This window comes from Parasteatoda tepidariorum, chromosome 8 (genome assembly GCF_043381705.1).
Source record: "Parasteatoda tepidariorum isolate YZ-2023 chromosome 8, CAS_Ptep_4.0, whole genome shotgun sequence".
Classification (NCBI taxonomy): domain Eukaryota; kingdom Metazoa; phylum Arthropoda; class Arachnida; order Araneae; family Theridiidae; genus Parasteatoda; species Parasteatoda tepidariorum.
Genome location: NC_092211.1, coordinates 20399536 through 20414857, shown reverse-complemented (window position 1 = coordinate 20414857; position 15322 = coordinate 20399536). Strand labels below are relative to the sequence as shown.

The following is a 15322-nucleotide window of genomic DNA, read 5'->3' as shown; positions in this document are numbered from 1 at the left end:
AAGGTGAAGTCCTCTATAAATGTGTGAAATGCATCAAAACTTGGATCATCCTTAGAAAAAGTACATAGAATATATTCTAAGGATTACAAATTATAAATTTGAATTAGCAACTGATGTAAGTTCTAATAATTTCAAATAAAATTTACAAAATTTCCATCTAAGGGGAAAAATACAGCTTTTTCTGTGCCACTATTTAAGAGTAATTTTTTTGTTACAATGTATTATATCTTGGAATGCAGTTTTAAAGCATGTAAGTCATAGTTAATACATTTCAAATTACAATGCTGTGATATTTAAAGTCAAAAAAATTTTCAGTTAAGACTAAAAAAGAGGTGAATAAATAAAAAATGCATATAAAAAATAACAAAATGTTATAGAGTGTACCAAAAAGTACTCAAGTCATTAACTGCACGCTACAGTAAATTAAACTACTTTATATATCAAATTATAGCTAAGTTATTTATATTACAATAATATGATAATAAACAGGCACAAAAAAATATTAGAAAATCATAAAAACTCAATAGTCCTATTTTTAATAGAAACGATTTCACATACAAATAAATATTGAACAACATCAAAACATTTGGAAAGTTTAGTGGATATAAAAGGATGTCCCTATTTAATTAATGAAAATCTAATTCAGAATGCATAAAAGAATCAAGAATTTACAAGACATGCTTTTTTTATATTAAAAACTGTCATTCAAAATAATTTGGCAGAAAAATTTAATATTTAATACTTACAGCAGACTAAAACATGTTAATAAATACTGAAACTTAAATGTTTTATTTATGCCATTTAATAGGCACTATAACCAAGTCCTTCTGATAAATATGGTGATTATGAAAGTAGTATTTATAAAAAAAAAATAATAATAAAATTTTACTTGCACACCTCAGATAAGAAAAGATCCATGACCCTGCAGGCTAACTGGAGGGAAACAGAGGATGTAAATAATGTCAAAAACCAAGAAGAAGCATACATGGACGTATGAAAACTTTGAGCTTGGAAATGCATGTGTAATTCTGGAATTTGTTCCTACAAAAATAAGTACAATAACTGTGTTAAGGTTACATAAAATAAAAATTTCCTAAAGTAAAAAAAAGAAAAAAGTTAAGGATGCAAAATTTTAGATAACTTTTTCAATTAGCAGAAGAATTTTCTGTAAATTTATTGAAGAAATGAACTATATTGAATAAAAATTCATCAAGAGTTTTTACATTTAAACAAGCAATAAAATAAATTAAATTGTATGAATAAAAAAATGTAACGGTTAATTATCAGATGATTACTATTACTAATATTTTTTAAAAATTCAGTAGTTAATTTAATAGTTTCATCTTCAAAAAAGTATGTTATTAGTACTTCGTAAATTAGAACTTACATTTAAAAATGAAACTACCTCAGTATTTAATTTAATAGGCAAATTTGAGAGAAAAAAAATTTCACCTGTTGAATAACAATTATTATGTGATAAAAAGAAATGCCAGGTTTTGTTTAGAATTTAGTTTAACATTATTAGATAAAAATAAAAGATTAAATACAAAATACAGGCTCTAAAAAATAATACTTCATAAATAATAATTTAAGAATAAATAAATAAATGTATCAATAAAATTGCAAAAATAAATAAAAATTTGGTAATATTTTTTATCAGGATTTTTAGTCACAGATTAAGAAAGAATAAAAGGTACCTGAACAATACACTCCAGCTGATACATGCATAATCCTAGCTCAGCCATGCTAGGTTTATACATTTCTCTTAATCTATAATCTTCCATTAATCGTACCATCACAACAAAAGCATCTTCTTCAGGCATCTAAACATAATAACATTTATTATGCATGAAGAAATTTCCAACAAAAAATTAAAAAAAATTAATACCTCTTCACATAACAATCTTTATCACAAATTTCATTAAGTAATAAGTGATACAAGCAATAAGTTCTTCCAAAAAAGTTATCCTAATTTATCCATACGCATTAAAGGCATAAAAAATAGCCAAAAGAGTTTGAGACTTTATGTTCAAAAATACTACTGAATATAAAAGTTTTCTTTAGTTATGCCTTAATAAAAATGCTCTAATTCTAAACTGCGATACTGGGACACATTTAAAGAACATGCAAGCAGAGCTTCTTGGAAAACCTCTACATGCATAGAAAATACAATATACTATACATAAAAATAAAAGTGGACAATTTTAAAATAAAATTTCATTTTTTGATTTAAAAAAAAAACTTCTTTTATAGCTCCTAGTTTTAAAATAGTTTTGAACATGTCAATGTGATACAAATACAGAAAGATAATTGCTAAAAAACTTCAAAAAAGAATTCTGAAAAGTTGTTATAAGGTGACCTATTAAGTTAGAACATGTGTTTCTGAGAGTCATTTCCTCGTATATCAGGAGGGACATCTCAAAGACTTCAGAGATAAAAAAGACCTTGCTTCTTGCAAACTAAAAGGGCTCTACTAAGTAGTAGGCCAAGCATAGTTTGCATTAGGACACTCCAAATGCCCAGTTTTTCAATAGATGTCTCCCTTTGTGGCTTAAATGCGTAGCTATGTGCTGGCACTGTTGTTGTTGATATGGAACTATTAAGCTTTTGTTTCTTCCAAACTTACAGTTAGGTTTGTTTCTGCTTTTCCTTGTACATGCAAGAAAAGAACTTCCATTCAGAAATTTGTAAACACATACTTAAAGCCTTCATGCTCACTCGCTTGATATTTCAGATCTTGGTTTCAAAAATTAAAAATAAATAAGAACTTTTTTTGATCACCATGTAAGAAAAATATATAAAGACATATTTCACAAATAAATTACAAAATTTTTGAAAAATAATTACAATTTGTATTTTCCAATATAAATTTGAAAATAATTTGGATTACCAAAAGTAACAAAAACACCCAGAGAAATTTTTTTTAACACTTTTCTGAAATAATCAACATCAGAAACATCAAAATAAATTACATACCTGTAGCAGGAGCATTCCTACAATGAAAGCACTGCCCTGACAATAGCCCACTTCCCTGTCATGTAAGGAGTATGCTTTCATAACATTAAATAAGCTTTCTTGGCCAGGACCATCTTTTTCCCTGAAGAAGTCATGCTCTGGATAGGTGCGAGCAATATCCCTCAATATCACTTTTTCACATGGAGAGGAACTTTTCAGGTACTCGGTGTATAGTTCTCGAGCGGGGCAGGACTGAGCATTGCACAGTAATTGCCACACAATGTTCCTTATGTGGTTGGGAATACCTCTTCGCACCAGATCCTAAAGTTTGTAAATCGAAAATAATTAAGTTTGAATGATGTTAAAAAGACAGAATATTATTAAGATAGATTGAATTTTCCCGTTACTAGATATATTTAATAAAGATTGGTGTAATTTGTACATGATGGATGATTTTTGTAAATGAATAATTAAAAAAAAAAAGTTTATTGAAAATAAATTTGAATTTTAATTTAGGGGTCTTGGAGTCTAAGTATTACATGCATAGTCTAACTAAGTCAAATAATTTTGATATTTACCACACAGAGTTCACCAACTGACAGTATATATAAGTTTTTTTAATTAACACTCATGGTAAAAAGACATTCAACTTTTAATCTCGACTTTTTGAAAGGATATAATTTATCATTTTAAAAATTCTGTGTTATACCATGAACCCCAATTATAATATACACATGGAACTACAGGTACAATGAGAAATCATAATCACCTAACAATAGTAAAAACTTAACTATGTAAATTTTCTAAATAATAAACACAAAAATAATGTAAATAAATTATAATAGAATTCAATTAATTACGTAAATCCACATAACATGTGGTTAAACACCTATATTTAAAAATTACATAATAATTCGTATTTCCTTAATTTACAGATCATAGACCTTGATTTGTACTAAACTATTAGTCTTGTTTTTCACAAAACAACAACGAAGGAAAAACAGGAATTAGAAAAAAAATCTAATTTCTTTTAAAAAATGTATTTTTAATTATAAATATAAGAAACTATCAATTTAATAAATTTAATTTAATAATCAGAAACGATAACTCATTTTGATGCTAGTTTAAAAAATACTTAGGCATTCAGTTGAAACTGTTAAAAAACTATCTCCAAAATTTTTAAAGACTTTCTTTTTTCATTATTTATTTAAAAATTAAATTTCAGGTTTGAAAATCATTTTACATTAATTATTCAATTTAAAATCATATCTTTATATTGACTGATAAAATTTAATACGAACCACAATTTTCTTTTTTGAACTTTTATTAACTAATTTGCTTATGCTGGAACTCATTTAAAGTATAAGTGGAAAGCATACTTCAACTAACATCATAGATGGAAAACTATTTTTCCATGTGTGATTTATACCACCATATGTTAATAACTTCAGAAAATAAAAAATTAATAAAGTAATCAATGAAGAGCTTTGTTTACATAAATGTAGGTAACATGGTTAAAGGTTAACATGGGATCGAGAAGAGAAGCTAATTCAGGGGAACTATTTTCTCTTCTGTGTTAGGTGCTCATTCATTTGATCATTTTTATACAGTTCATCTGTAGCCATACACACAGAATTTATATATTCAGTTACAAATAAGCATAGAAGTTCAAGTTTATGGCCAATTGTTTACAAAAGGCCAAATTTGAAAATCTCTACCCCACCCTAAAAATGATCTTAAAAATTTAAAATAATTTTAGATAATAAGCTAAATCAATTTTTTTTTATAAATCAATCTAAATGGCAAAAAAAATTTGACAAAATATTACTAGAAAAAAAAAATGATCCTATAAAAGGTGAAACAAATTATATACCTACAAAAATTTTTAACTTAATATTATTAACTCTGAATACGAGCTTCACCTTAATTCCATTAAGGGACTGTCAGACTATGTAAATAAAGTAGGCGACCCAAGACAATGGAACTAGGAAAAATTGGGCTTGGAGCATGGTACAAAATGCAACATGTGCAGAGGTGCCACATATCTGACAAGCTCAAGCAAGAAGAAGAACTCTGAATACAGGTAAAAAGTTCGAATTCTGAGCGAACTGAGAGCTGTAGCAATTGGGTGGAGACTTAGAGAGTTAACAGTTATATTCTAAAAAAGAAAATCAAGCAAAAAAAAAACTTTTCAGAGGAAAAAAATATTAATAAAATTTTATGTATCAAATACATAGTACAAAACTATTTGATTTTATTAAAAAAGAAAATTAAAACAAATGATATTGAGAAATAAAAATTAATAATTCAGATAAGATGCATAGAAATCTGAAGATAAATTCTTAACCTATAATGTTTATAAAAAAAACAATGTTAATTGAAAAAAGAATTATTTAACTGCACAAAATGTGGTAAAATTAGAGACAAACTCTGTCAATCCGATTCAGCCTTACTTTGACAAATGCGTTTTTCTTCTTGAAGTAGGTCTCCCATTCGTTGACCACAGATCCCCATATCTGCCAAACATCTTCTCCATCCTCTTCAGCATTGGCACTTTGTTTGCTATCACCAGAGGCTACTGAGACGAGGCTAGTACTGGACGACTTCCTAGAATGCCCGGACGCAAGGGAATTCAGGGACTTCGCATCTGACTCCAGAAGTCTGCAATAGAAAAGGCAACGTTAGATGCGCGATAGCACAAGCACATAAACAATCAAAACCGTAAGTTTTTTTTAACGAAATAAATCTCAGCTATAAAAACTTAAGTTTAATCATCACTGTCTGTGCATTAAAATATTAGGAGGAATCATAAATAACTTCCAGTAATTCTTATAGCTCAACTATCCGATTTGACTTTTAAAACTAGAACCGAATCTACAACTTTAAGACCAGTCAGTCTATTTTAGATTTAAACAAATTATTTTGAAGAAAAAATTTTTCTTTTCGTGTAATTTATTAATTGAAGAACTTGGATCAATTTAATGATCAACAGCATTTGGAAATTGCATAGTAGAGCGTTTTACGCCGTTTTCTTCTTTCTTTAATTATTATTGAAGTTATACTTCTTATGAAACTTCCAACAAGGTTGCGTTAAACGTTTAACGCCATTTTATTGGCCGGGAAATCACGTGGTATGATCCAGTTTTCCCTCATTCATTTCCATATTGTTTTGGTTCTCACTAGCATAAAAATAATAAAAGTATTGTTTTTCTATAAATATTTTTTAAGTTTGATTTGATAGGGTAGTATTTTTTATTTTCAAATTTAGTGGATAACAATTGTAAAAAATGAGTGACAACAATCCCACGGACAATGCGACGGATTTAAGGTTATGTCAAGGTAAGTCTCTTGTGAATATCAATTGATTGTTAGGTTTTCTCTTCTGAAATTACATTATGACGCATTCACATACATTATTAATACATTTTCCAGGGCGAGACGATGAGGCAACCACAAGCACTTCCACTGGTTCAAGAGGGAAAAATGCACAATATTACCGTGATTACAGAGCACGGAAGCGAGCAAGAAAAGGAGTCGTTGAATAGAACTAGTGATCCTTCTACGACTGCTGATTCTTCTACAATTAACGTCGCAGGTCGCGGAGTTTAACTTCTTCAGCGAGGAGGGACTCCACGCACTATTTTTTATTATTATAAAACATATGACGTAGATGACAATCGGTACCAGGTAGATAATTAGATGTTTCTCTGGAGTTAGCTGTTGTTTAATTGGAAAAAAAACTAATAAAATACGAGTAAAATATAGCTGTTGTTTAATTGAAAAAAGAACTAATAAGATACTAATAAAATACTTCTCTTTTTCTAGTAGCATTAAAAAACAAGTAGTACTCCCAAATAAGCACGTCTGTTAAAATTTTAATCAAATCGAATGAAAATTGAAATTAAACCCGCGTGTCTGTAAAATGTTCTTTTGGGAAGACGGCAGAAAATTTGCGAGTGCTTTATTTTGTCCTTAATGCATCAGTGAAATAAAAGTTGCATCTATTACGAGAAATTTCAATTTACACTTATAAGAAAATAACTATTACTTTTTTGGAAATTTTTAAATCGGTGGTAATGAATAATACTTTTAAAAATGGCAATATCTTTAATCTTTTTGTTCAAAACTACTTTTAAGTATTCCAATAAAAATTACTAACTTTTTGACATTTTCCTTCTCGCTAGACATGATTTAAGTAGTATGATTTAAAGTAACATTCAAGTAAAATCTTTTTTTTTTTCCGCTTGAAGAAGTGTGTGGATAAATTTTGATTTATTCTCAAATACAACTCAACTAATGAATTTATACTAAAAATTACAAGTTTCGAATTATTAGAGCCTGCTTATAATTATATTCAAATTCATGATTTTCGTTCAAATTCATGATTTTAAATAAACTAAAAAAATAAAAAATAAATTTACTTTTCTACGAAGTTACACAAGGTTTAATAATGTTTATAGAAAAAAATATATTCAACAGTTATTGAATGTTGTAAATTCCATTTCTAAAAACAATCGAAAATAAATTTTAATTAAAAAATTATTTTAACCAGTACACATTTAAAAAGTGAGTAGAGTGTTTTCAATAAAAATACTTCGATTATATTCGAAAAGCTTAACTATTTAAATAAAATTCCCAGCCTTTTCTATGATACGAGACACAAAATCAACGGGCATATTCGGTTTGAAATTCATTATTTAAAAAAAGTTGATTATTAAATAATTATTACTATGTCAATTGCAACAGTGTGAGTTTTAGGATTCTAAAAAAATTAAGCAAACAAATAAAAATTTTACTAAGTAAGAAGGTTTACAAAATTAATAATAGGATAAATAATAGGAATTACAATCAAGAAATAAAATAATCAAGATTTAATATAATAACAAAAAGCTAATTTAATTTTCTAAAAAGACTTTACTTCACTTTTTTTTTATTATTATTATTATTATTAAGTGCAGTTTTTATCACGCAGTTTTGTTGTTAAAACGTTATCGAATACAAAAGCAATTTAAAAATTGTTTCACAAAACAGTGTTTCCACTTAATTATAACGATACAAAATTTTGTAAAAGTGTCACACATAGTTCTTTTACTACAATGAAATAGATTTACTGAACAGTAATTAAATAAACCAGAATGGAAACTTCACCTCTCGGCACTATTTCGATAGTTGCAAGCACGCCATGGGAGAAATCTGAGTGCATTGCGGAAAAGCAAATTACAACTCGGTATCATTTTGTGTTCGCAACTGTCTTATCTTTCAAGTTGGATTGTACCTGTATGCATGCTACGTTTTTCTCTGTCCCAAAATAAATATCAATAATCCAGCAAGATAATATATTTAGATACACTTAATTGCACAAAGTGAAATAAATACACACATAAAATATTAAATTAATAAAATTAAGTGAAGTAAAACTATCATTTTGAAGACGAAACAAACCCAACAAAACGTTATAGGATTCAGCACAGGAAGTAATCCTTCTTTATCTTGAAGTGTGAAAAATTTATGCAATAAAATGCTCTATACGAAATATATTAAAACAAGCTTTCAAATTTAATACTCTTGCAGATAATACTCGACTTAACACAATAAAATAAATTGTAATCCAAAAATTTATATTTACATGGCTTACTTTAAAACAAGAAACGTAAAAGCGTTTATTTGAAAAATATGTTTTTCTTCGTAATCTAAAGTACTATTTAGGAATAAGATACGGCAAGTAAATAGGCTAGTTTGGGAAGCAGGGTACAAAATTTTACACCAAAAAAAAAATTTTTTTTTAAAGTTTGAAAGCAAAATTTTCATTTTATACATTAAATTTCAAAGATAACTGGTTTAAATGCCTTTAGTTGAATGAAATATTTAGAGAGTAAAAAATTATTTATTGTATTTTCTTTTTACTGATTGTATTATTTAAAAATGTAAATATGTCAAGTCAAAGAAAATAATATTTTTAAAAGATTTAAAAATGTGGCAAGACAGCATAAAATAAAATCACATCTCAAACATTAACCGTTTTACCAATCCGTAAATTGTTATTCTATTAACTACGTCTAGACCTTTTTCAAAAACACATAAGAAATATATATAATAATAATTTCATAAGAGCACTTTCTGTAAAAGTTTTCTTTATTTATTTATCACAAATGTTTAATCTACTCCTGAAAATTCAAAATGCAAATAATTTAATTTTTAAAAAAATATTTTAAAAAATTACTTTACCGGCAGATAACACATAAGTAATTTTTTCATTGATATTTACACACTCACTGACTTATCATTTGATATTTTAACTAACTTTTCTTCCTTTACAACTGAAAAAAAATTTTTTTTTTTAGCTATCCTTTCTATATAAAAACTGCAAAATTGTAAACAATAAAAAATTTTTAAGATGTTTGCCATTTGCTTGTTTTATATTCGCTTGTGTATTTTTTTCCCCCTATCTACTAGTTTTATTCTTTTTAAAATATTTTAATTTGCAGTCTCTGATATGGACCTATTTATTCAAAATTGGTTCTTTTTATTTTATTTACATAACATTCCTTTTGTTTGCATTGAAATCTTTTGAATAAAAATGAGTAAACTGGAAATAATGAAAAGAACTAAGAGCAAAATATTATTCCGTTATACTTTGAAAATATGGAAAATTCCTCTCTCTGAAACTCTTTTTTGTCCTTTTTTCTGAAAAATTTATCTTTTTAATCAAACAGAAATAGTACTTTCAAAATGATTTAAAACATACTATCGAGTAAATAGAAATAGACGCAAACAAACAGTTGAAAAAAATTAAGATGAGTAGCAACATAAATATAAAAAGTAATGCTTCGTCGTAGCAATTCCAGAGCGATGAATGAATCTCATTAATATTGTTTATTTGAACACATTTGTTTTTCTAACTTCAACTTCAGGCTTTTGTCCCCTAACGCATTGCGCATTCATATATTCTAAAAGGAATGTTTGATCAGCTCACAAACTATTGACGTAGAATGATTTGTTTCTCTAAAAGCGTTACTCCTGATAAATCTATTCAAATAAATAAATAACAGGAACCAAAAAAGAAAAAAAAGAAAAGAAAAATAAGAAAATGATTTCAAAATACATCAGTGTAAAATTGCACTAACTTATTCAATTTTTTTAAACAAACAAAAAACTTTAGAGTAACGAACTTACTTCCTTTTTTTAGATAAAATACAGAACATTAAATTAATTTTTTAAGTTATTCTTTAATGAAATTAGCTATTTTTAATGAGTTTGGAAGTTACTTTTTCATGATTGTAAGTTTATTTTCGCTTGATTTGTAATTTTAAAAAAAAACAGCTCTTATTCAGCTTAAAAAAATTTTAAATTTAATATTATATATTTTTTTTTCATTTTTAAACATTAGGCTTTTGAATTAAATAAGATAGACTACGACATGGATTATGGAAAGTTTTCATAACTATTATACTATTCGTATAAAAATTTGTTTAGAATTAATTATTTTTAAACCGTTGTTAAAAACGCACATCAATAAATGAAGGGATTTATTATAAGATAGACATACCGCAGTTTCGATTTTTTAATTTATCACGAAGAAAAATCTAAATCAGTTCGTTTTAATAGTTTTTAATGAAGTAAAAAAACCATAATGTTTATAGTGAAAACATGCATAAATTAGGTTTGACAGTATCCTGATATGACTTTTTTAAAATTGAAGTGTTTGTTGAAAGAAGAAACAATTCACTTCAATTAACAACAAACTTGTTACCGCATTTTACTTTTTCATTTTTTTCTTTTCTTATAATCACCCTTTCAAACATAGCTTAGGGAATAAATGAAAACGAATTTCATACATACATAGTAGTAACTGTAATACTACAGATTGTTGCTTTTTCAAGTCTCGAGAAAGACAGCTAAAAGTTACCTTTTTAATATAAAACGGTAAGAAGAATCAAATAAATATTTGAACATTTCCTTAATAGGAAGGGTTACACAAAAATCGTCAAAAAACAAATATACGTTGAAAAATTTTAGTCACATAATTTTATAATAAAGCAAATTAGTTATTTTTCATTAAAAAAAACGAGCATCAAAGTAAAGGTTAGAAAAAGCAAAATTACCAATGGCAGTTGGCAGCTTTGAACAGCCCTTGTTGAAGCCCCTTACAACAAAGCTGTCAACTACAACTAATTTGCTTTTTGTAAAATATTTACAGACAATTAAAAACTAAAGCTTTCAGAATGTTTGGTATTTTTTGCCAAAAATTAAAAAGCTTGACCTGACAGAAGAGAACTGGAACAAAGCGGCCTTTTATATAACTAATTCATTATACTCATTTACATGTAGTGTTGCGGAAAAAATCTTTAAATCAAATTAACAAAACAAAGAATAATATATTATAAACTTAACACTAGAAGAAATTTTCCCAAAATACTAGAAAGTTGGCAGATTTGGAAAAATAGTTTTTTTCCGGTACGTCATGCAACACGTTTCGTCACAGCAGTTTAAAAGGAACTACAACTAAATTGAGCTTTATTTGTATTTGAAATAGCTTAAAGCATATTTACCTTCATCAAACGTTAAGAAATAAATAAATATACAAACATTTAGTTAGAAAACTAGCTTATCTAGATTACATGCTAAGAAATTGTTTTTTCAATTAATTTATAGAATACAATAATGCTTCAACATTAGTAAAACAGATTTTTACAGATATCAAACATGTTTCACTTACCTCCGTCCCCATTCCCAAATGACGCTAGATAAAGATGAACTTCTTGATCTTTGATAATTCTCCTCACAATAGAAATGATCCTCACATTGTACTGACACAGATCGCGACCGTATGATATTCTCATCAAAGCTATCAGGTTCTTCAAATTCGATTGCCATTATATTTAATCAGTTAAGTTCATATTCCATGGACGCATTAAATCTTCTTTAAAAACGAATATTATCGGTGAGAATTTTCCTTGCTGCCAAATCATTCAGATTGAACGTTCTTTACGTAAGTAAAATAAGTCACCAGTCTGGCGATTTTGAATGAAATAAATATACCATCTGTTTTTTTTTTCTAAACATAAAGGGACGGTTTATTTTTTCAATTTGATCGGGTTATCAGCTATCATATATAGTCAATTTTGGGAAAGGTAGTTCTTCCATAACTCAAACGCCAAACAGAAATCAAATGCCAAAAGGAATTTTCGATTAGGGCGCTCATGCATACAAACTGATATAGATAATGGAACAAAATCCACTACCGTGCAAGCAAATCTATCACCTGCCTTGCAAGGAAATGACAGGCATTGAAAAATGCAAGGGGTGGAAAACTATTGATCGAGGCCCTCCAATTTCTCAAAATGGAATCATCAATATTGAATTAGGGCAGCAAAAGTAGCTTTAACTTCTGATCAATGATTGTAGCAGTTTCTAAAGAGCACTTCCCAGCGGCGTGGTTCTTTTTTGCAGAAAATACTTATTTTTTGTAAAGAAAATAAATATTGCCACCAGCTTATTGTTTCTGACACGCAAAATGTTCAGAGATAGTTTGCTTAAAATTGTCTTTCTGGGTCACGATATCAAATATTCAGAATAATATTCAACTAAATTATAGATCGTTCTATTTTGAAGATCTTGACCCATAAAAATAGAAAATTTATCCAAAATAAGAAAATAACATCGCACCAAATAAAACATTAAGTGGTTACTGGCAAAATAATTCCGCTTAACTTAATAGATATCAAATTGTTTAAAACGATTTCAGAAACACTTCAAAAACAGTTTGAATCAAAAAAGAGTGAATAAAAAGTAAATTAGCACATTGAATCAAGATTTTCATTAAACAACCGATAAAAATATCAAATCACATAAAGCTTAAGTGTAGTGCAGATAAAATAATGAATTTTAATTTTATAATTCTTTTTTAACGAAAATCCAGTCGTATCTTCAGTAGAACAGTCAACTTATTTCATTTCATGATTGCCTTTTATAACAAATCCAATTGAATCGTTTGCTGTAAAAATAAACAGTTAACTTATTATATTTCATGAGTCTTTCACCACAAATCCTATCTGTACAGTTAGCCGCAAATAATTGTTTTATACCAAAAATCCAATCGTATCGTTTGCAGTAAAAATCAACAGTCAACTTATTTCACTTCATGATTGTTTTTCACCATAAATTTTATCTGTATAGTTAGCAGCAAAAAAATTTTTTATCTCTTATGAAAACAGAATTTTAGGCAACTTACAAAAGATGAAGTAAGACGGCACACAGTGAAAGTTCTTTAATGAAACTGAACGTCTATCATTAGAGTGAACAGATTAATAAAGTAGAGCATTATACAAACGAGATATCAAAGGCAAACGATCAAAACAAAAATAATAACTCTCAAGACCTACTTGAGAATTAAGACAACAGCTGCACTTTCGAACTCTGCGACATAAGTGCCTCTCTAGAAACAAATTCTCCATTGAGTGAAGGGTTGAAAGAACATATTTTTTTTAAACTTTTGAAGTGCAACGCCTAGTAGTGGGTCACGGCTCGCCTTCAGGGTTGTTCTTTTAATAATGAAACTGATCTCAGGGCTGCGTTCAACTGAAATAAAGATTCCCAGGAATGGATTATTAGAGGGTGTTGCTATGGTAACATTCAGAACGCCCAGCAGCCCCGATTGAATATTATAATATACTTCGGTGAATTAGAAAGCGCAAACATAAGAGACAATAAGATTTTTCAAACGTGTCAAAATTTGTAAAAATGAGATTTACTGTTTATCATTTTTAATGAAAAAGAAGCATATTTCCGTGTTGCATAAATGGAAAACACATTTATATTTGTCAAGTAGTTGATACTTCCTACTGTATTCTAACTTGGAATTTCAATTAATCCGTTATAGTTAATGTTTTTAAATATTAAAATTTGATTGTGATTTTGATAAATGAAAATAATAACCTAATAAAGTAATTTTGATTATTTAGAAGTTATTGATTTAGATATTTTTGATTTTTTTTAAATTTTACGAATACTAGTCGTGTTTTATTTTATTAAAAAATACTTTGAAGTGGAAAATAAAGAATTTTATTACAACAACTGATTTTGTAACATATTTATATAGATTTTACATACGATTTACTAATTCTCTTAAATGTTCATTTTTAAACTTATATTGTTTTTAAATGTAGACAATGAGACATATATGCTATAGCTGTTGAATGATAGCTTGTTTTATAGCGTTTAATATAATTTAATACTGTAAATTTAAAAAGTAAAATCAAAAACATTTTAATAGTCTTTTTAGGACAGTTTGGTCGAAAAATAGCTTCCCTTAAAAATTATTTAATAAACAATTCAAGGTACATTAAGACATCTTATGTTAAACAAATTGATCTACAGCAATAATTTGTATTGAGTACAAATTTTCCATACGTATTATACAAAAAATGACAACAGAGATTTTTGATACCAAACTATGAAACAATAACCTTTTCAAAAAATGAAATATAGGAAGTATATTTCTACTTTCAAAATTTAAAATGATTTTCAAAATTTTTGCAGAATCTATAAACTGTCGCTGCATAAATGATTTGTAATACTTAGAAGATTTCTAAATATAATCTATACCATTCAATATCTATAACTATATTAAAATATAGGACACTATCTGTGAACTGTGAAAAAACATCTTAATATTTTTATTTATTTATTAAGGAGCTAAGCTTCTTACCAATCCCCTTCACAATAACTGTTTCCTAGCATAAAACAGTTTCTTCTACGAAAGTTGAAATTATTCACTTAAAATACATATATTATAGAGAATTCTGTTTGCTTATGCTTGTGCTTGCACTTTCCACGTGCAACATTCCTTTATTTAAATTAAATAATTATTATAAGTCAAATTGTATTCTTAAATAGTATGACAAATCTCGTAAGATTTTATTTTCCTTATGATTCTAATAAGATCTATTAGAACATTAATAAAAAAAATAATAAAAAATGATTGTATTGTTTAATAACCATTTTTTTTTCTGAAATAACATATAAAACAAGAGGTACATTGTTATAACAAATTTGGTGAGTTCACAACCTTAATTTATAATTTTTGCTTGCCAAACAGGTTGATATATTGAATATATTTTGTGCATGCATCACATTGCCCATGAAGCTGATCGTTTAGTTCCAAATTAATTAACGAATCAGTTTAATAGTAATTTATAAGAGTATATTAATGCAATTTGCACTAAAAATTAATAGTAAAACGGTTAATAAGCTTAGACACTGATTCAAATAAGCTTATCCCTAGTTAGTATATTAAAGTAACCCTAAATTTAATCGAGTTGGCATGTTTTTTATAATAGAGAATGGATATTCATATTAAATAATCGTA

The 15322-nt window shown here is 27.2% G+C and overlaps 1 protein-coding gene across 9 annotated transcripts in view; it reads right to left on the bottom strand.

Annotated features, from left to right (window-relative positions):
• LOC107439384 (ecotropic viral integration site 5 ortholog) overlaps nucleotides 1-15322 on the bottom strand; it is a 122967-nt gene that overhangs the window by 14743 nt on the left and 92902 nt on the right. For 8 of the 9 annotated variants that reach the window (XM_016051960.4, XM_016051959.3, XM_016051961.3 and 5 more), the window contains 4 exons: nucleotides 5409-5616; nucleotides 2977-3276; nucleotides 1698-1823; nucleotides 898-1041 (listed from right to left, as the gene is read on the bottom strand). In XM_016051960.4, the coding sequence (XP_015907446.1) occupies nucleotides 898-1041; nucleotides 1698-1823; nucleotides 2977-3276; nucleotides 5409-5616 (778 nt within the window). Of the gene's footprint in view, nucleotides 1-897; nucleotides 1042-1697; nucleotides 1824-2976; nucleotides 3277-5408; nucleotides 5617-11671; nucleotides 13503-15322 lie in introns of those variants that run through there. The other variant, XM_016051963.4, reaches the window with a different exon arrangement.